Source organism: Pyrenophora tritici-repentis, chromosome 3 (assembly GCF_003171515.1).
Source record: "Pyrenophora tritici-repentis strain M4 chromosome 3, whole genome shotgun sequence".
NCBI classification, from domain to species: Eukaryota; Fungi; Ascomycota; class Dothideomycetes; order Pleosporales; family Pleosporaceae; genus Pyrenophora; species Pyrenophora tritici-repentis.
Window position 1 is genome coordinate 402404 of NC_089392.1, and position 19306 is coordinate 421709.

At 52.6% G+C, this 19306-nt stretch overlaps 5 protein-coding genes across 5 annotated transcripts; 1 reads left to right on the plus strand and 4 right to left on the minus strand.

Annotated features, from left to right (window-relative positions):
- Nucleotides 1-1697: 1697 nt before the first annotated feature.
- On the minus strand, nt 1698-3376 carry PtrM4_075460 (Psd, Phosphatidylserine decarboxylase; the record flags this gene model as incomplete). The annotated part of the gene is made up of 2 exons (XM_001940511.2): nt 1698-2826; nt 2874-3376. 2 exons carry the CDS (start codon nt 3374-3376, stop codon nt 1698-1700), a joined length of 1632 nt encoding a protein of 543 aa, XP_001940546.2.
- Nucleotides 3377-3828: 452 nt separating this feature from the next.
- PtrM4_075470 (Ubiquitin family protein) lies at nt 3829-6166 on the plus strand (the record flags this gene model as incomplete). Its single annotated transcript, XM_066106188.1, has 5 exons — nt 3829-4062; nt 4109-4254; nt 4402-5287; nt 5492-5848; nt 6041-6166. 5 exons carry the CDS (start codon nt 3829-3831, stop codon nt 6164-6166), a joined length of 1749 nt encoding a protein of 582 aa, XP_065963126.1.
- Nucleotides 6167-7157: 991 nt separating this feature from the next.
- Nucleotides 7158-8634, minus strand: PtrM4_075480 (SufI, putative multicopper oxidase; the record flags this gene model as incomplete). The annotated part of the gene is made up of 4 exons (XM_066106189.1): nt 7158-7618; nt 7813-8212; nt 8261-8461; nt 8509-8634. 4 exons carry the CDS (start codon nt 8632-8634, stop codon nt 7158-7160), a joined length of 1188 nt encoding a protein of 395 aa, XP_065963127.1.
- Nucleotides 8635-12933: 4299 nt separating this feature from the next.
- On the minus strand, nt 12934-14109 carry PtrM4_075490 (CVNH multi-domain protein; the record flags this gene model as incomplete). Its single annotated transcript, XM_066106190.1, has 2 exons — nt 12934-13229; nt 13305-14109. The coding sequence occupies 2 exons, from the start codon at nt 14107-14109 to the stop codon at nt 12934-12936; spliced, it is 1101 nt and encodes a 366-aa protein (XP_065963128.1).
- Nucleotides 14110-15036: 927 nt separating this feature from the next.
- Nucleotides 15037-16878, minus strand: PtrM4_075500 (ferric reductase; the record flags this gene model as incomplete). Its single annotated transcript, XM_001940515.2, has 1 exon — nt 15037-16878. One exon carries the CDS (start codon nt 16876-16878, stop codon nt 15037-15039), a length of 1842 nt encoding a protein of 613 aa, XP_001940550.1.
- Between the last annotated feature and the right edge of the window lie 2428 nt (nt 16879-19306).

Below are 19306 nucleotides of genomic sequence, written 5' to 3' on the forward strand. Positions count from 1 at the left end.
TGACATGACGCTTCCATTAGTTACTTCTAGAAGACTGATAACCACTACTTTGCCGCTACTCGTCTATCTTGGACTCCAACAAGAGTTGGAGTCACGGGTACGAGTGGAAGTTTTCACTAAGCATGCATGTCAGAGCGGCTATGCATCCCTTCGGTGTTGTAAAGTCATGCCACTGCACAATTGCGGCACCGCTAGGGTCGGCGTCAACACGAGACGTGTTACTTCGGACGAATTGTCTGAGAGGATGACTTCGGACAAATTGTCTACTAGGATGGCTTGCGGGATGATTTGTTAGTCCTGATTGAAACGCCGTATATGACGTATCGTCAAGTTTTCAGATTCAGTGTTCTATTCTAATACGAAGCCCAGTACAACAAGCTACTACTCATCTGATAGTAGCCATCTCCCCTCCCAAATAAATCCCCACAAAAAATCAACATTCCCAAGACCTCCAGAACTCCAACACTGTGTGAATATAAAACTCCAAACTCCAAACTCCAAGTCTTTCACCGTAATCATTTCGTATCCCTTAGTTCTCGCAGATATCCCATGTGACATGGTACCATACCCCCTTAGTCTCACAGATATCCTGTAGACTCCGCCCACTATCTCCCCCTCATCACCATCGCCAAAACATCCATTTCCTCCCCTCAGCAGTCCCCTTGACAACATGATACAAAATATAACCAGCCCAGGCAATCATACCAACAGATACACACGCGAGAAACAATATAGCCACTTTAACGCTCGGCTTACGGACCGTATCCTCGAGTCCAGAATAGGCGTAGTAGGATGACAGCGGGGTTTGATCTGGCTGGGGGTGGGTTTGCGCTGCCTGCGTCTCAGTGTGCGTGTGCGAATGCGTTGTCTGCCCAAGATTCCCCATCTCAACATCCTCAGCACCACCATTATTACCGCGTCCACGCGTCCAGAAAAGTGGGAGAAAACTTCTAGACGCTGCGACGGGTGTGGGTGTGGGTGCGGAGCGGGGAGGTAGCTCAATGGGGAAGGGCTGTTGTTGGCCAGTTGGGTAGACGCGATAGGATGAGGGTCTGGCGGAGGGTTCATAGGATGGTGGTGATATCTCCTCTATGGTAGATGGAGAGGGGTCGGCGAAGGGGTTGGGGATGGGTGGGTTTGGTGAGTTTCGCATTTTGAAGGTTTGGTGTGTGTGTTGCCGGTTTGGAGGCTGTGGGACACTGCTTGGACGACCTTGGGAGGTGGATGAGTTGCCTGTGTATGGGAGGTTTGGATGTGTGGATGTTTTATAGGCTGGGAAGTCTGAGTTGGTGATGTGAAAGGTGTGTGGGTGTGAGTGTACTAACTTTCAAAGTCTCGAGGATGTAGAGGATGTAGATGAGAGAAGGAGTATCCTTCATTTATGATCAGTTTAGATTATTCCAGTGAATATTTCCATGGTTCGGTGTTTCTGTGCTGACCATCTGAACCATGGAACCACGATCAGGGCAAAAGTCTTGCATCACCAAATAATTTCAGCGTACACGACATGTCACTCGCTCTTTCTATTCGACTCATCGATAATGACGGTAGCGAAAGACCCCCAGGCCAAATCAAACCGTGTATACCCATAATTGTAGCCATTCAAGCACAAGTATGATGCAATCAATGGAAACGTATCTTTTCAAAAAGTGGTATTACTACATGTACACGTACTAGATACAATTAGTGTATCCCAACTACGACTGCTCATCCACATATCCCAATGCCTCTCCTACCTTGACCTTCTTTCCTTGCTCGATATTCCATTTGAAGCCTCCCTTCCTCTCAGTACGCGTACCAGTAAAGCCCTCGTCCAGACTTGGCCTGATACCCTTGGGCGCCTCAAACACTAGCACGATGGTACTTCCCAGTTGGAAGCCACCCATCTCTTCACCACGCTTTAGTGCGTGGCCTCCTAGGACACGGCTTGCGCTAGTGTAGGAAGCTTCGGCGAAACCAGAGTAGGGCTCGCCGCGCGCAGCAGCTTCCTCGGCTGCACGGTCAGCTGCAGTGTCAGTGGTAAGGCTGTTGGTGCGGAGTTCGCGATCGAAGTTGATTTTGATGGAACCGACGTTGGTGGCACCCACGGGAGTGTAGGAGAAGAATCCCCAACGCCATCGGCCGAGCAAGACTACTCGCTCGTTTAGGGTGAAGAGGCCGGGCATGGTGCGCTGGAGATATGGCGAGACACTGTATAGTTCGCCGGCAAAGTGACGACGCGATTCTACAACCCAAGACACGGGGGAGTGGAAGCGATGGTAGTCGCCTGGTGCAAGATACACGACACAGTAGTACAGCGCTGTAGGCGTCTTGCTTGAAGCAGGAGCCCACCATGGGCGCTCAGCCTCGCCCAAGGCTAGATCGGCGCGTACTTCGGCCTCTGAAGATGCAGCTGATCCAGTAGATTGGTCGGTCGGCATCTCGGCGGGCTTCCCACCCTTTGGCCAGGGCCCAGAGAATAGGTTAGGTAGGGTATACGAAATGCCGTTTACATTTGCAAATTCCTCGTCAGCACGGACGACATCTTCTTCCGCCTCTGATGTCTTCTCGTGCTCCCCGGCTATAACTTGTGAGTTTGCGACGTTTTGACCGGGTTTGCTGGGTCGGGTAGATCCTAGTAGAGCGTCCAAGCTATATGTCACGCCCTTGACCTGCTCGACCTCGCCATGCTCAATGGTACCAAACTGAATTACTTTGCCATCGGCAGGTGAGAGTACGGCGTTTGGGTTAGGATCGAGAGGACGGACGCCTGGCTTAAGCGTGCGGTAGAAGAAGGCGGCGAGATTAGGGTAGACATGGAGATCCGGTTCGGAGACTTCATCGAGACTATGGACAATTAGTAGACTACTCAATACCGCTCGGATGTGACTGACTTGACACCAAATATCCAGGAGTAGAGCTTGAAGCCAGGAACTCGAAGGTAGTATGGAATATCGATCTCGTTGAATCGACCCCACACCCGCGAGAGCGCCTTGAGAGGTAGAGTAGACATGACTTGAACAGTCCATGGCCCGCTCGGTCGTATCCTCTCGCGCTTCTTCGGGCGACCTTGTTGATCTAGTTCCCCATCTTCACCATTCTCGCCCGCTTGACTATGCTTCTCTCTCCGCTGTATCCGATAGAGTTGGAATGCGCCCAGGAAGCCGATACCCAGTGCTATTGGTATCGGCTCCCACTTGACCTTTGTGTTCTTGAGCGCCGAATTGAGCCGTGACCTAAACGACTCTTTTCTGTGAAAGTTTTGCTGCTCGTACGTCCCTCGGGTAGAAGAAAAGGTGCGCGATGGGGTAGGGACACGCGCATATCGTTGTGTGGGGGCGTGGAGTCGCGGTCGGATGGGTGCTCGCATGAGCTGGCGTGAACAAGAGGACGCCATGATCATATTCTATGCATTGGAGACGACAGGATTGATTCAACCCGATATCGCAAGACGAGTCGAAAGCGATTATCAGACGACTTGATGAAGCCAAAGACGGCGCGTAGAGAAAATCAACTCCCTCGGTTGGCCAATGACGTACCCACACTGACAGGGTCTAGCGGCGCAGCGGCGATCGGCTCGGAGGTGTCGCCATTGAAGCTTCACTGTCGCATCCATGTGCAAGAGTGACAACGCTGCTAATAGTGGATTTCAAGTGACGGAAAAGGCCAGACTCACAGTTTATGAGCGCTTGTCCCAACTTGTCTTGCAAACTCGATTGCATGGAAGGGCGCGACTTCACCGGGCGCTGATTCGGAGCTTTAAGCGCAACGTATACAAACACGTCGTCAACTTCCCAACTTGCAACACGCCACCTATCACTATAACCTCTCATTGTCCAGACAGTCAGCATGGCCGAAGGAGAGCAGACGATCAATCTCAAGATCCTTTCGCCCTCGACTGAGGTGGAAGGCGGCGTGAACCTCGCAGATGTCCCCGCATCTACTACGGTCAAAGAGCTGAGGAGTCGCATTCAGAATGCCGTGCCCTCCAAACCAGCGACGGATAGGATGCGCCTGATATATAGAGGCAGAGTGGTAGCCAATGACGCCGAGACACTGGGCAATGTCTTTGGTACCGACAACGTATGTTTGACGTGTCTTATCGTGAATGACACTGACAGCTAGGCAGATACGTGAGAACAAGGACCAGAGCCTTCACCTGGTTCTACGAGAACTACCCGCCAACGAAAATCCGCCCTTCCGCCCTCCCCAATCTCCCGCTGCTCTGCCGACGAACCCATTCCGGACGACGCCGCAACCTCGACCGAACCCACAGTCGCCCACTCCCCACCACCACCATCATCATCTCCACCCCCATGCCCATCATCATCACCATCTTGCCGGACAGGGCAACCCGCTTCCTCTGCTGGTGCCACTTCCAGTTCAACAATTGGCTCGTGTAGCGGCACAACAAGGGAATAGACAGGCTCCAGGCCAGGCGAATGAGCAGACTGAACATGGCACACCAGCACAGCCAGGTGGTCCAGTCCCCTCTTCTGAATCACAAACTCCGCCACCATCAGGATTGCCCAACCTCCCTGGCAATAGTGAGCGGCCACTACAGCGAAACCCATTTGATCCTACTGGCGCCCGGTGGACTGTCACATACAACCAAGTCAATATACCTGCCGGACTTCCGCCTGCTCCGTTTCCCATCCCACCGGCTCTAGGATTTGGTCGTCTACCCATCGCAACAGGGACTCCTCCGCCAGGCCTTGACAACAATCAACGCTTGTTGCCTCGTCTGCAGAGAATATTTCAGGAGACTCTACGAGAAATGGAGAATGTTCGGACACTGCTACATACTCCTGCTGAACAAGGTGCACAGGCTGGTACGACAGGGTTGACTTCACCTGCATCGCCGAGCATTCCCGTATGGCGAATTGATCAGCTACGTCGACAACTGAATACCGTGAATCAGAACCTGAATGTCATTGAGCGGGGTTTAGCCCTGTTTCCTACGGATCCAGATGCGGCTGCCCTTAGGCGTTCGGCCACCATGCTAAGAGTCGATGCGTTGGAACTGAGTATGCTTCTCGACCGGCAACCAGGCACCTCTGCTTCTCAGACTTTTTCCTTGTTTAACAACAATGCGACTACCGGGTTTCCTTCTGCCGGTCCTTCAACTGTAGCCCCAGGGGCACCTGTCATGACACCGGCAATACCTATGACATTTCCACGACAAACTCGAAACACCACACAATCAATGCCAGCCGATGCCCCAGCCGAACTGTTCTTATTGTCTAGCCCCCAAGGACCCGTTGGTATTCTCTTTGATCACCAAGGCACTTACACCATGGCTCCTACAGTACCAACACTGCCATTCCAAACTTTCTCAGACCAGTTTGCCCAAAACAGACAACTTCTTGCTGGGCTCGGATATCAGATGGCACAGGGGGCGAATCAGCTCCAAAACCAACTAGCCAACCTACAGCCAACCCCAACTCAACAGCCGACACCTGGAGGGCAGGCACAAAATCAGAATCAAATGCAGAACCAGAATCAACCCCAGGATGCTAACGCGAACGCAAACCCGCCAGGAGAAAATGATCGCATGGTCAACGTTGCTGGACATTTATGGCTCATCTTCAAGCTCGCCGCATTTGTCTACTTTTTCTCTGGAGGCGGTGGACTCTACAGGCCTATCATGCTTGGCATAGTAGCCGGCATTGTTTACCTGGCACAAGTAGGTGTATTTCAAGACCAGTTCAATCTCCTACGCCACCACTTCGAAGCACTCCTCGCTGTCGGCGCCATGGCCGAACGCGTAGCTCAGCCCAACAACCACGCCCAACAGCGGGGTAACTTGACACCGGAAGAGGCCGCGCAGAGAATTTTGCAGCAAAGAAGGGATCAGAGGTTTGGGTGGGTGAGGGATAGCATGCGTACGGTGGAACGTGCGTTTGCTTTGTTCATTGCGAGTCTCTTCCCTGGTGTGGGAGAGAGAATGGTTCATGCGCAGGAGGAGAGGGAGAGGCAGGAGCGCGTGGCTGCTCAGGAAGAGAGGGAGAGGCAGGAAGAGGAAGCGAGGAGGCGACAGGAAGAAGCTCAGGCAGAGCAGCAACGGGATAGCGAGAAGAAAGATGAGGCTCATGTGCAGATGGGGGGTGACGCGAGTGTGAGTGGGACCTCGAAGGGCAAGGAGAGAGCGGAGACTGAGATTGAGGCTTCTGGATCTGCGGCATAGACTGTCGAAGGGGAGTCGTCTGTATGGATCGTGGAAATGGTTTATTTGAGAGGGGCGAAAAGAGTAGCGTGGTATACCCATTTGATAGGAGTAGTCACTTCAGTATATCTTAAGTTCTGTACTGTTTATCTGAGCCGATGATGTTTTTGCTGGTCTAATTTATTATGTGCAAAGTGTATCTCTTCAGACAAGAACCTTGATCATTCCCCATCTCGCCGACTAGGTTTGTTTTCTACGTCCATCTAGCTGTATTTGACAAGAGATGATGCAGAGACAGAGCAGGATTCTGTACCAAATATATCGTTAAATTATCATTACGATTACTCGCAAGTAGCTGTATAAACAAGAACTCCAACAGTATACGCATGAAGCTCACCCAATCAACCCCCGATACATCAACATCGACAACCACAACCACACATTCTCGATCCCGTACATTGAACAAAAAAAAGAGATATAGGATATCATATAGGCAAAAACACTGAAAATACAGAACGAACCCCTACCTCCCCCCTCTCCACACAGCCCACATCAAAGCCCCGAATCCCCCGGAAACAAAATCCCCCCCGGATGCGTCCTCTCCATATAATTCCCCCATTTCCCACACCCCCTACCCATCTCCTCAAACCCATCCTTGGCAGCGATCTCCGCCTTTCTCTCCAGAAACTGGACGCCGAGTCCCGCTGCCACATGGAACGGGATATGGCAGTGCATGAGCCAGGCACCCGGATTATCGGATGCGAAGGCCAGGACGACGTAGCCGGCGGCGGGCAGATTGGCAGTGTCGCGACGCACGGGGTTGTTGGTTTGGAGGGCCGAGATGTCGCCGTTCCAGGTGGCGTTTGCGACTTGGGCAAGGATGTAGAAGTCGTGGCCGTGGAGGTGGATGGGGTGGGGGATTGGGGGGGAGGTGGGGGATTGTTGGAGGATCCAGTATTGCCACTGCAGCGGTTACGTTTGTTAGGATTGATTCGAGGGAGAAAGAAATAGGTTAGTGTGTCAGAGGGCTTACCTTGCTCTTCTCGTCAATCTCAAAGGTATGGCTGTTATTCCCCGTCTTCACGTTTCCGTCAAGAACGGACTGTAGTGTAGGCACTTGCAAGTTAACAGCCATGGGATTCCCGTTTACAAGCCATTGGACTAGGCCGCGCGATTGCGTCACATCCGTCGTGTAATTGTCGCTGAACCCCAAGGATAAGCTTTCAGGCAGGGACTGAGGGATTGTTGTTTTGGAATAGGGTACAATGTTTGGTTGATCGTAGCAACCCGATGGTAGTACAATGGCGATATCGTCACTGGGCTCCTCATCGCTATCCGCGCCTGCATAACGGAAGATACTACGGATATTTGCGGCGTTTGCGTTTGGTCCGTCGCAGGCGCCGCCGGTGCCGACGCGGAACCAATAGTTTGCCGTTGGTTGGGTGGCGTTGATGATGACTTCGTAGCGTTGGCCTGGTGACGTTTTTTGTTAGTTACACGGGCGAGATTGGTAAGGGGGTTTCATTATCGTGGGTGGGGTGGGCGTGGCGTTGTGCGCGTGGGTCATGTGGCATGTGTGTTGCACAGGGCGCCCACGCTCATGTTGTGAGATCTTGAATGGGCGTTGACAGTGGGAGGTAAGGAAATGAAGGCGGCTGGAGACTTACCGACGGCTATTGATAGGGTGTCTGTGAAGAAGGGCTCGATAGGTGTGAAGTCGGCTGATATGACTTGGAATTCGTGACCGTCGAGGCCCACGTGCAGGTAGTTGTTTATGCCTACGTTCATGAGGCGGAGTAGATGTGCTTTTCCTGGTGTGAGGATCGTTTCGGCGTATGTTCCTCCGGCTGATGAGGTCATTGTGCCGTTTACTAGAACGTTGTCTGCTGTTGGAGGGCCCTTGGCGTGGACTGCTGCCGCGTTTGCTGTGAAGGTAGTGGCGTGGAACCAATCAGTTAGTGGCATTGCACCAAGATCAATGTCCCAGTCCGCTGTTGAAGGCCCTCTGATGATCATAGGTCCCCAAATACCATCACCATATTGCACCGAGTAATGCGAGTGGTACCACTGCGAGGATTAGTCAAGATTTAATGATAAAGACTTCAGTGAACTTACAGTAGTTCCGTATTGTGTAAGTTTGAACTTGTACACCTTTTCGCTACCTGGTGGAATTGGACATTCGGTTATGCCATTCACACCATCTTGCTCATTCGACCCAAGTTGCCGTATGCCATGCCAATGTAGACCTGTACCATTATTTTGGGCGTTGTTTTTGACAGTAATCTCAAGATTATCTCCCCAGTCAGCTATTATAGTCTACAAAGTATTAGTAACGTCCTTCCAGATCATAGGTGGACACATACTGGGCCTGGAAATTGACCGTTTATATGGAACATCTGTCTCTCGAATCCATCTGGTGCGCCAGTGACATTGGTAATGGTCAATTCGTACTTGACTGTCTTTCCCGTATCTGGCCACTCTTCATCCATGTTGGTATCGATGTCAAAGTCGCCCCAACATCCTCTCGTTTGAGGACCATAATTACAGCTGGCGATAGAGCCATCTCTTCTCCTCCTGTGTCCACTATAAAGTCCCGTCTTTTTCCATGGAACTTCGAGATTCCGGGGGCGAACCTCGGTAGAAGGTACAACGAACGAGACAGCAGAGGGTAACAGAAGCGCCAACAAGGTGCCCACTCTCAACGTAGACAGGACCATTATGAATTAGTAAAAGGTGAAAGAAAAGAATGCCAGTGTACCTGGACCAGGCAATGCTCAAGTTCGTGACGTAACAAACAGAAAAAAAGGCAAAGGCTGGACAGAAGAAGAGGGTGGTACAGATGGTTTTATCTTCAGCATTACAAGCGGTGCCCTGCCTCGGTAGCGGGCCAATAGCTAGCTCAGAGTAGTAAACACCACCGTCCAGAAGAGAACTTGCACCGCTAGCAGGTGGCATGATGCCTCCATGTCAAACCTGTCGCGCGAGCTGGGTGACAAGTGTCTTGGATCGCCATTTCAAGAATACAGACGGGCGCAGCACACCCACACAAGAAGCGGTATGGAAGCCTGACTTAGTATGGCTGACTGCTCCCCTCCCAGAAGGAAGAGTGAGCGTAAGGGATTATAATGCATATCAGCCCTAAGTCGACCGACGGAGAATTCTCAGTGGACAGGCCTCGAGGAAAGGCTTCGGTACCATTCGTTACACGAGCTGTATGCAGCTAGATGTACCGAATGATGGCTTGCACATCCTTGAAGTACATGTGGAGGGACGGCTTGGATGCTCGGCATACGGCCTGCAGCTGCAAGTGCTGAGTCGCACAGCCACTTCAGCAGGTAGTCGAGCTGCAGTAAACGGTGATGCGTTGTGGATGTGCAGGAAAGCGGATCTCATGAGGTAGATTGGTTTTTAAATACAGGGAATACTGTTGTTGCTTCGCAAGGCTACTGGTGAAGTGAGCGTCTAAAGCTTAGATCGTGACCTCAACATCGATGTTGTTCCAGTCGGATATTTCTCACTGGCCAGCGGCTCGTCTCCGAAGTGGAAACCTGTCCGGGTAAAACATTGTCGATGGCGTCTACACGGTGGTCGAGTTTGAAGTTGAAAGCCTTGTAGGCGACCTTGGTGCTATTTCCACAATCTCTAGGCGATTTCCGGTTAGTCGACTGCGGCTGGGTCGGAGTCGTATGAGGGGTTCCGAACTTCTGGTCCGACCACAACATCACCACATCGTCAAACTGACCTCTGAGAACCATATTCTAGCCAGAAAGCGGTAGATACCAGTCCAGAAGCGGAAAATACTTTCAGCTATGATCACCATCTCACCGACTGTGCCGTACCGTTCTTATGCCGCTTTCAGACTATTGATATGCAGCAGACTTGCGCTGGCTGCCTTGGATAGCAAATTCCGTATCTATGGGGTAAGCGAAGGCTTTCTAGATTGATCTTGTGGTTCTTTGATGTTGCCACTGTGCAAGCCCGGTGTGGAAGCGGCTCGATGTGACTTGGGGGGGAAAGTTGACTTCGGAAGTAGGAAATAAACAACACATCGACTGTACCTTCCACGGAGTCTAAACAGTGATATCATTAATATAAAAGTCTCCGAGGCGAAGAAGCCACGGTAGTTGCTCGCTACCGTCGCCCTTGATGGTGGTAAGCATACATCTGTCCACGTGCAGGGTATTACCACTTTCCGGTACTAGACATCGACAGAAGCATTTATTGTCTTACCGCTCTGTTTCCAGGCTCTCTGGGGATCTTACGATAACTTACATTGCCAGCGAACAACGCCACAATATCGAGGCGCATCTGCTGACTTGCATACTGCAGTAAGACGCAGCAGCGTTCAGCTCACGATCCTTGTGCAGTTGTCTTGCAGAGATTCAGCCTTATGGCCCTGTTTACCGAGATACGATGGTGCTAGGAAAGATAGGATTGCAAATCTCATTGTTAGCGCAACTTGCATGTTTACAGACTTCCACTGACCTTAGCATCTTACCACCGAGATATACATTACGTGATTGCACTCTTGCTACCCCAACACCCTATTTCGCATAAAAGTCCCCCCGTGCTGACACCAGTCATCAATACGAAGAGACTCTGTTCTCGTCCACTGCTGCACCCCTGCAACAAACGATACGGAGCAACATCCTCAACTCACCACCGGACATTCGGTCATTGCCCAACTCCCCAAGGCAAGAATGCCGGGACAACAAGTACCATCACCAAAAAAACCGCCTCGTATACACATATCCCCGACCCTCCGTTCTGCCACCTATGCACCGACATCGCAGCCCATGTGAGTAAATCTCCGGCTCCCGGGCGATCACCAACAACCAGTCAGCCCACGCCCAAACAAGAAGTTAGCAAGACCCGAAATAAACGCGCACCCAAACGAACCCGCATACCGCATAGGGACATGCATGAACGCCCACGAGCCCACTCTTTCCATCCAACCGGCCGATCAATAGAGATGATCAGCTGAACTGCTGCTCCACTTGGGTAGAGATAACGATCTACAGTCGGGAAATGAGCGTTTGGCTGGATTGGGATAGAAGAGGCGCGTTGTGCAAGTGTTCTGGGTGGCTAGGAGGGCCGATCCGTGGTGAGCGTACCTGTGGCTTGATGCTACGTTGATGCCGTCATAGGGGTTGTGTTCTATTGATCGTCGTTGATATGGAGTCGGGTAGGTATATGTAGTAGGTAGATGTTTTGCGGTGAGGATTAGATAGGCTGTATTATTTATCTACCTAGATATTATGACGGTGACTTGAGATGTTGTTACAGTTGTAGTCATTATCTAGATAGCCGTTGCTACGCAAATACACAGTAGTAAAAAGTTCCCTATTCCCTCCGCGGACGTTCGGTCCCAGAATGTGGAGTCCACCCACAATGCAAGCCTTGCTAAGACAAGGATCGACCAACAAGTATTTCGGAGAATTCGAACTGCATTATTCTCATGCTCAGAAACCTATTCCCTGTCTCTCTCCGCGGACGTTTTCGTCAAATGCATGCAACCAGGATATCGAGTTTACCCCCAAGCCTTGCCCATAAGACAAGGGTCTACATAAACAGTATCCATCATCCGCATGAGAAATATATTCCCGATCATACCCATACCCATACAGTACATATATCCCCCAAACCCTTTACCCCTATAAAGCAAAACCCTCCAACCGAGCATGTGTATGTGTACCCTAGCGTAAATGCAAGGCACATGGCAAACCCGTCTCACGTACCACAACCACGCACGCATCGTAACGTCGTTCAACGTACTACGACCACGTCGTCATCAAGTACTTGACATGCTGTGAACCCCTCTAGTAGAAGTACAACAGCCCATCTAGCATACCTACACCACGGCAAACAAGCGGCTGGCTGCACCAACTCAACGCTCCTGCTGCCGCCGCCACCCGCCACTGAAAACAACATGCAGAACGTTAAATGTTAAATGTTCCGCGGTTGTGGCGTTTTTTGTTCCGTCTGCCGTGTTCCAGCGCCTCATTCACACTCCCTGCTCCAGATGTATCCATCTCCCACTCCCCTCCTCTCCTCTCCGCGGAGCAACCCAAAGAGATATGCACCTGCACATCCCTATGTAGTCTTGCATACCGGTCGGTACCCGATCGGCAGCTAAACATGCAGATCCGCAACAGTATGTACTGTACTTAGCGATAGGCGGTAAACATTGGCCTAAGCTCCGCAGAGAAATTAAGATAAACACACTACGGAAGCTGGAAGCTTGTGTATTGCTTGTTGAGGAGAAGCTTGGGCTACGGTGCAGGTGGGTATCCATATGTACTAACTTGAAGGGCTCGGTCGCTCGGTCGCTCGGTCGGGCTGGGTAAGTAACTGGGTGGCTGGGAGGTATCCACTAAAGCAACATTTGGGTTTGGTGACGTATGTAGATGCGATACTCACCGCGCTGGGGCTGGGTAGTGCACGTGAAGGGACACGTGATTAAGTGTATAGGTAGGTGGTTAGGTGGGTGCTTCTTGGTTGTTGAGACGAGGATAGCATCAGAAAAAAGAAAAAAACGGGGATGAGATTGGGAAAGGAGGTGCAAGGGTACGTGTGATATGGAGATGTTTGAATCGTGAATTGTGGATGGATGAATCCGACTACAGATCTTCTGCTCATGCTATTTCAAAATACCCGTCATATCACACATGGCAAACTGGTCACGTCATATCTTGGCTGCCTGCCCACCCACGCCCATGACTGCGCACCGCAGTATATACAGCAGCAGCTAAACGACAAGCCGCCGACACCTCAACACTCGCACCCACCTAAACAAATACCAAACAACCATTCTGATTGCTGATCCGCTCATCAAGGTTAATCTCCCTCATCCGCCAATGACCCTCATGTTCCAGCTCACCCTCGAGCTTCTGTCCACCATCCGCAAGCCGCATATTGCGTGCCGACGACCCGAAGCCGCCTCCAGACCGAGTGCTGCCTCCACCGGGTATCTTGAGGTTCTGGCCCGGCCAGATTTGATCGGGGTTGCTGATGTTGTTGTGACGGGCGAGGTCTTCGAACGAGCAGTGCGAGAAGCGTGCTGCAATGGCGCGGAGCGTGTCACCTTGTTGGACCGTGTAAGTGTTTTCTCCACCACCGCCGCCGCCGCTGCCGCTGGAGCCGGACCAGCGGAAACTACCGCCGTCGTTTTCTAGGTACCGGTTTAGAGGCAGGGAGGAGGCTTGGTAGGATCCGTCTGTGCGGAGACACTGGGCGTGTAGTGTGTAGTCGCCGTGGGCATCGAGCCGGACGTCGCGTGAGGAAGCAGAGAAGTTTCCGCCAAAGTCGCCGGCGGAGCGCTGGGAACCACCGGTTTGGTGTTGTGGTTGTCCTCCATGTTCTTGGCGGCGCTTTTCTTCTTCTTCGCGACGCTTGCGCTCTTCTTCGGCTTTCTTCTCGTCTTTGCGCTCGTGCCATTTGTCTTCGACGGCGTCTTGGCCTTTGTGGCCGGCGATGGCTCCTGCGAGCACGCCTATGACGGTGCCCGCGGTGCCGTGGCCGGCTTTTCCTCCTAGAGCGTGGCCGCCGTATCCTCCTGCTGCTGCGCCTGCTATGCCGCCCATGATGCCGCGGTCACCTTCCGGGTTGCCCTCGCCTCCGTACATGTTTTGTTGGCCTTGGTTGTGTGAGTTGCGGCCGGAGTTTGAGGAGTGGGATGCAGCTGAGGGCATCTGTTGGTATTGGGGTGGTGCTGCATCATAGCCTCCTTGCGGGGGATAGCCTGGGGGACCTCCTTGAGGGCCTCCTTGACCGCCGTAGTAATCGCTGGCTTGTCCGCCGTGGGGAAGCTGGTGGTGGGGAGGTTGCTGGTATCCACCGCTGTTGTTGTTGTTGTACTCATTCTGTCCATATCCGCCTTGCTGCCCGTATCCACCTTGCTGTTGATGTCCTCCCTGCTGACCCTGGTTGTAACCACCGCCTCCGTAGCCGTCGTAGCCAGACATGATGCTGTTTGAGTGTAGGAAACCCTAGGTGTTGAGTGTAGGAGAAGAATAGGAATTGAGAGCTGAAGAGATAATTGCACAATAAGTAGAAGAAGTCAATGTTCAATCGTGTTGCAACGGGGGGTTTCTATATCAAAGAAAAATCCAACGCTACAGTTATTTATAAGTCACCCCGCCAACCCACCATGCTGGGTCGTACCAGCCTTTGCATCGATTTCATCATGCCACGATGCGTGTCGGAGTCGCAGCCGCAGCCACAAGAGTCGTCACCGCCACTTCCTGACGCCGCCTCGGTGGGGAAAGCTACGTTGGCCGACCCCACCTCGCCCTCTTGCACCAATCGGCGCTTGCACAGGTCACGCCGCTTGTGACACGGCCACACTTGGCGCGCAGACCCCTTATAGCTCAGCCACATATGCGGATCGCAAGCCGACGATGACGTAGAAGGTCAGACAAACCGAATCGTAAATGGTGACGACGCGGTCAGACTGTAGATCGTGGTCGAGATTAATCAAGTAGGCGCAATGACCGGCTAAACTTGACAAGTTAATTCAAATCATGCAAACTATGCAAACCATGTCAGCTAGTGAAGGAGGATGAACTTTTGTTGAATACTCTAATGTTACAGATGACACACTATGCTGATTGTATACACAAACTGAAAGCGCTAAACAAGATGCTTCATGACGAAAAAGAGAGACATGAGGGTGCGGATAACGATGAATGATTACGAAGGCTGTATGTACAGGAATTGAACCAGAGATATTGGTAAGAAAGTTATGTATGTTTAATATAGACATGATGCTCGAATGTGTGTCGAGACTTTGTGGCATTGCTGCGTCGGGTGCCGTGGCTTGCCCGGCGTGGTGGAGATCGGTGATGACCCCCAATGGGTAGGTGCAACAGTATCGTAACGAGGAAGAACAATCAATACGTGAAGGCCTCTTCAATAAAGTCCACTGCACCCTCGGTCAGGAAAGGCCTGACGGCGTGCCGGACCCCATCGGCCATGCCACCTGATGCGCACACAGTGACTGCCATGGCGCCGACCCGGTGCTGAACCTCCTCTTCGATCAGGGCTGCCATGTTTGGCCTACCGCTGTACATCTTGACTGTCTCGCTACTGCTCTCGACGCGACCCTTGGGTCTTGAGATGAAGAGCTTGATGCGGAGACATTGCTTGCGGCCCTTCATGCGGAGGACTTCGTCCATCCAAGGTCGTACCCATTCAAGGCAATCTGAGGTAGGAACAGTCCAGATTAGGACTACTCTCTGTGTGGCAGTGGTACCGTTGTTGTAGCCATTGACGAGGTGCTTGAGGTACATGACTTGATGTGTGATGCCTACACCACCCGCGAAGAGCACAGTGGTACCGTAAGAGTCAAGGCTGTGGTGGCCACCGTATGGTCCCTCGATGAAACCCCAGGTGGTGAATTGCTCATTAGGGCTCTTGCATGCCTTCTCGTACATGTGCCGGGTAAGACCTGTACGGGCACGGCACACGAAGCTGATTTGCTTGGACTTCTGGGGTAGGCCGTGCAGCGCGAGGACGTCACCTTCGAGCGTGGGAAGCGTCATTTCCTTGGAATCTGCTGTTAGGGTGGCAGCCCAGGCGATGGAGAAAGGATGCGAAGACCAGAGAGACAAGGCCGGCATCCACATGTGTACGTGGCAACCTGGGCGAGGAGTCCATTCGCGGACCATGTTGACGGTGAGACGGACAGCCTCTCCAGGCATGGCTTCAACGGTGATGGATGATCGCTGCTTGAGGCTGAATCCGTAGTAGAGAATGGAGATCCATCGGCAGACCCACTCTGCACCCCAGAAAAAGATGACCAAGTGGAGCCATGGGACTTGGGGAAGGTTGTGCAGGGCCAAGTGCTTGTACAGGCCGACGAGACCTACTATGACGCAAACGCGGTGGATGTTGAGGAAAGTCTCGTAGAAAGCATGGCGGAAGGGTGACCAGGCCTGGATGCCAATAAAGGCGAAAGCCGCAGTTCCCACCATACCCCACCCGTAGGAGCCTTCGTGGTGCAGGCCATCAATGACAGCGTCCCAGCCGGCTGCGTGGGCGGTGTTGTACAACCAGGCGGCAGTGTGAACAATGGCCTCGACGATGGTAATGCGCGCAGCCCAGCGATGGAACAGGTTGAAGTCATCGTACGAGACCTGGAGAAGAGTGATGAAAGGGTTGTTGCGGAGGGCGAAGAGAATGGTCGGGATGAGGTTTAGGGCGGCGAGTGTTCCAGAGCGTCCACGAAGGGCAGCGAGCGTTTCCTTGTGGTCAAGGACATCGTAGGGTAGCGCGGCGCACCAAGCAACGTTGAGGCCGACGTAGACGACCAAAAGGATGGTGTGCCATCTTCCTGGCAGTGTTCCGTTGTCGATTGCGCTGCTTATTTGAAACTGGGCGTTGTGCTTCTTTTTCCAGAAAGGGGCGACCAAAACATGTCTGTTCAACCACGGCCACCAGGTGGTTCGATTTGTTTCCCAGTACTTTTGTTTCGGGTTTCCCATTGCGCTGAGATGCCGGCTGTGTTTCCACCACATGTTTGATATGCGCAGAATTAGGAGGAGGCCGCACATGGCCACGAGCATGTACAGGAACATGTCGACCCACATGTAGTTCCCCCGTTGGTCGACGCCCTCGAGGCCATATGAGTATTTGAGCTCTTCGAATTCGGCGGCATCCCAATCTGATAAGAAGTGGCGCTTCGTGTTCGGTTGTTGCACTCTCCGGGAGCGGGTGAGGGTTGAGAAAGACATTTCTCGGGTAGAAGTGTGTGTGTGTGTGTGTGTGTGTGTGTGTTTTGGGTGTCGTGAAAGACTGTGAGTGAGCAAGTGCTCACGAAGGAATATTATCGCAGTTGTCGGCGGTGCAAGTAAAGCGTGATGCGATACGATGGGTGAATGACAAAGTGCACTACCGGGTTCTTCAAAAGCTTCTATTGAAGAAGGGAACAATAGTGCGACAACGAAGGTACCCTTGGCCCACGGGCGCGTCGTGAAGCTATAGCGATGCGCTGGCTTGACAAAGTGGGTACGGGTAAGAAAGATGTGGTCACCGCGAATGCATTACACAATGTGTCGATGTAGGGTCGTTGTTGCTACACAATGGTTCAGGAGGTGCGACAATGCACTGCACGTCGAAAACGAGTGAAATGGCGAAATGGTCTTGTCGATCGACGCGGCGCAGTCCAGTCCGGTATAATTAAGTGAGCGAGGGGCGAGACTGTCAATAGCGGGTGTGGCGATGGTAGAGGAGTGAATAGGGCCGAGGCGGAGTTAAGACGACAGGGACAGGTGGGAGTCAGCAGAGGGAGAGAGAGCGAGAGTAAAGCTTTAGGTTCCCGTAGCGAGTGAAGAACCGTTGGACAGGAAAAGAATGTACAGAAAGCAACGACAGGGACGACGAGGCGTGTAGGGAGAGCGAGGGAAACAGTGGATATGAAGTCCCGGCCATGGGGAGAACAGAGAGGCTTTCAGCAGGGGTGTGCAATCGGAACAGACGGGCGATTGGCTCCGCATTGCCCGCCCAGTTAGGCGCGTGAAACGAGACGGAGGAAGTTGGCCAGTCACCGCGGCGTGCCTGGATGCGCCATGAAACCACAAGCCTCGAGCCCCGGTGAAGACCCGTCATTCGACCATTCGACCAAAAGCGGGTGAGACCGAGCTGGAGCTTTCCCTAGGCGTGCCGGGTCCCGGTCGTGCTGATGCTGAGGCCCGGGGTCGCGATTTGTTGTGTGCCTGTGCTGGACGTGTGTCGAGTCGAGAGGAGCGAGTCCAGTAAGTCCTTACGGACTAGGCAGACAGACTCACCGTCTCACCACCGTCACCGTCATATCGTTCTTCAAAACACTTTCAATCTACCATCATCTACCTTTCAAGGCGGCCGCCTGCACAACCTCCGCCCGGTGCTATGCCGTCCTGCCGTTCTACCGTCGCGGCCGCAACTGATCCACCAGCAAATGACATGGGCGGCTCCAGACCTTTGGCGCCTAGAGCGAACAAGACCAAAAACAGCAAGCGAGCTGTCTTCATCAGTAAACCTGGAGAAGATCACGCACACAGGCTGCCACGCGCTGTCCTAGCTGTTGGTGAAACCATCCACTATCGCGCGAACCCGTCTGTGGGCGCGCCTCCCACGAAAACTGAGAATCGAGCTACCGTCGACCCATTGTGCCGTCGGACATCGGACCAATCCTTCCTGTACCTTGTTCGGATTAACCATTTCATGCATTCAACAACTGCGCCACATGCACGACACGCATCTCTCCACAAGCCTCCCGTAGCTCCCTTAGGCCTTGCGGCGGCGGCGTCGCCGGTTGCAGGACTGGCTAGCAACCGCGACCAGGTGGCCGCTGTCACTACTTAAAATCATCCTGATCTCATGACTACCTCACTGAGCGCTTCCATCGCTCTTTTCCTTCGTATCGCTCGTCATGCAGCCCAGTCAATATTGCCAATCATTGCCAAGCCCACCCACGCGCGAACCGTCCACCCTCGTCCCCTGTAACAGAACCGAGCCAATTTCAAAACATGGGTAATCCTGCTCACCTCCAGATAAGATTGCTATCCACCAAGACTCTCCCCTCTGTTGCCCAACACTACCGTAACCCGGGCCTCGGGAACAGAGCGGCTCGAACGGGTTTGATGAACTGCTAACGAACCGGAGAAATTCTGAACATCACCCTCCCTCCGTGACCATGCTCGCATCATCTCCCCATCATATCCACCACCATTTCTTTTCGACTAACAATAGATGAGGGGCATTGTTGGCGCTCGCATGGCCGCATCACATGCTTGAGGTACCCATTGTACTGTTCGGTCTTTAGCGAGCTACCACCTCACGTAAGTAGTTTCAAAACACGCAGCGCCGGGCTGAAACTTCTCTTTTCGTCCTTTGGTTCCGCCAGGATTCTCGTCATCACGGAAAAATCTCACGATAGCGGTTCAAGTTGAAACAGAAACTGCCTTGGCCTTGCTACGCACCGTCCCCACCTCCGATGCAGTCGCGGAAAACGCATGGCACTGGCACATGTCAAACCAGCTGTCACAGGCGTAAACGACGGTCCCCCAATTAAAAATTTCTGCGCATGAACAGCAGCCACTGCACATACATTACACCCACCGCATTACTCGGACACCATGCATGCCGTCATCGTTGGCTCTGTCGCACACAAATAACCACCCC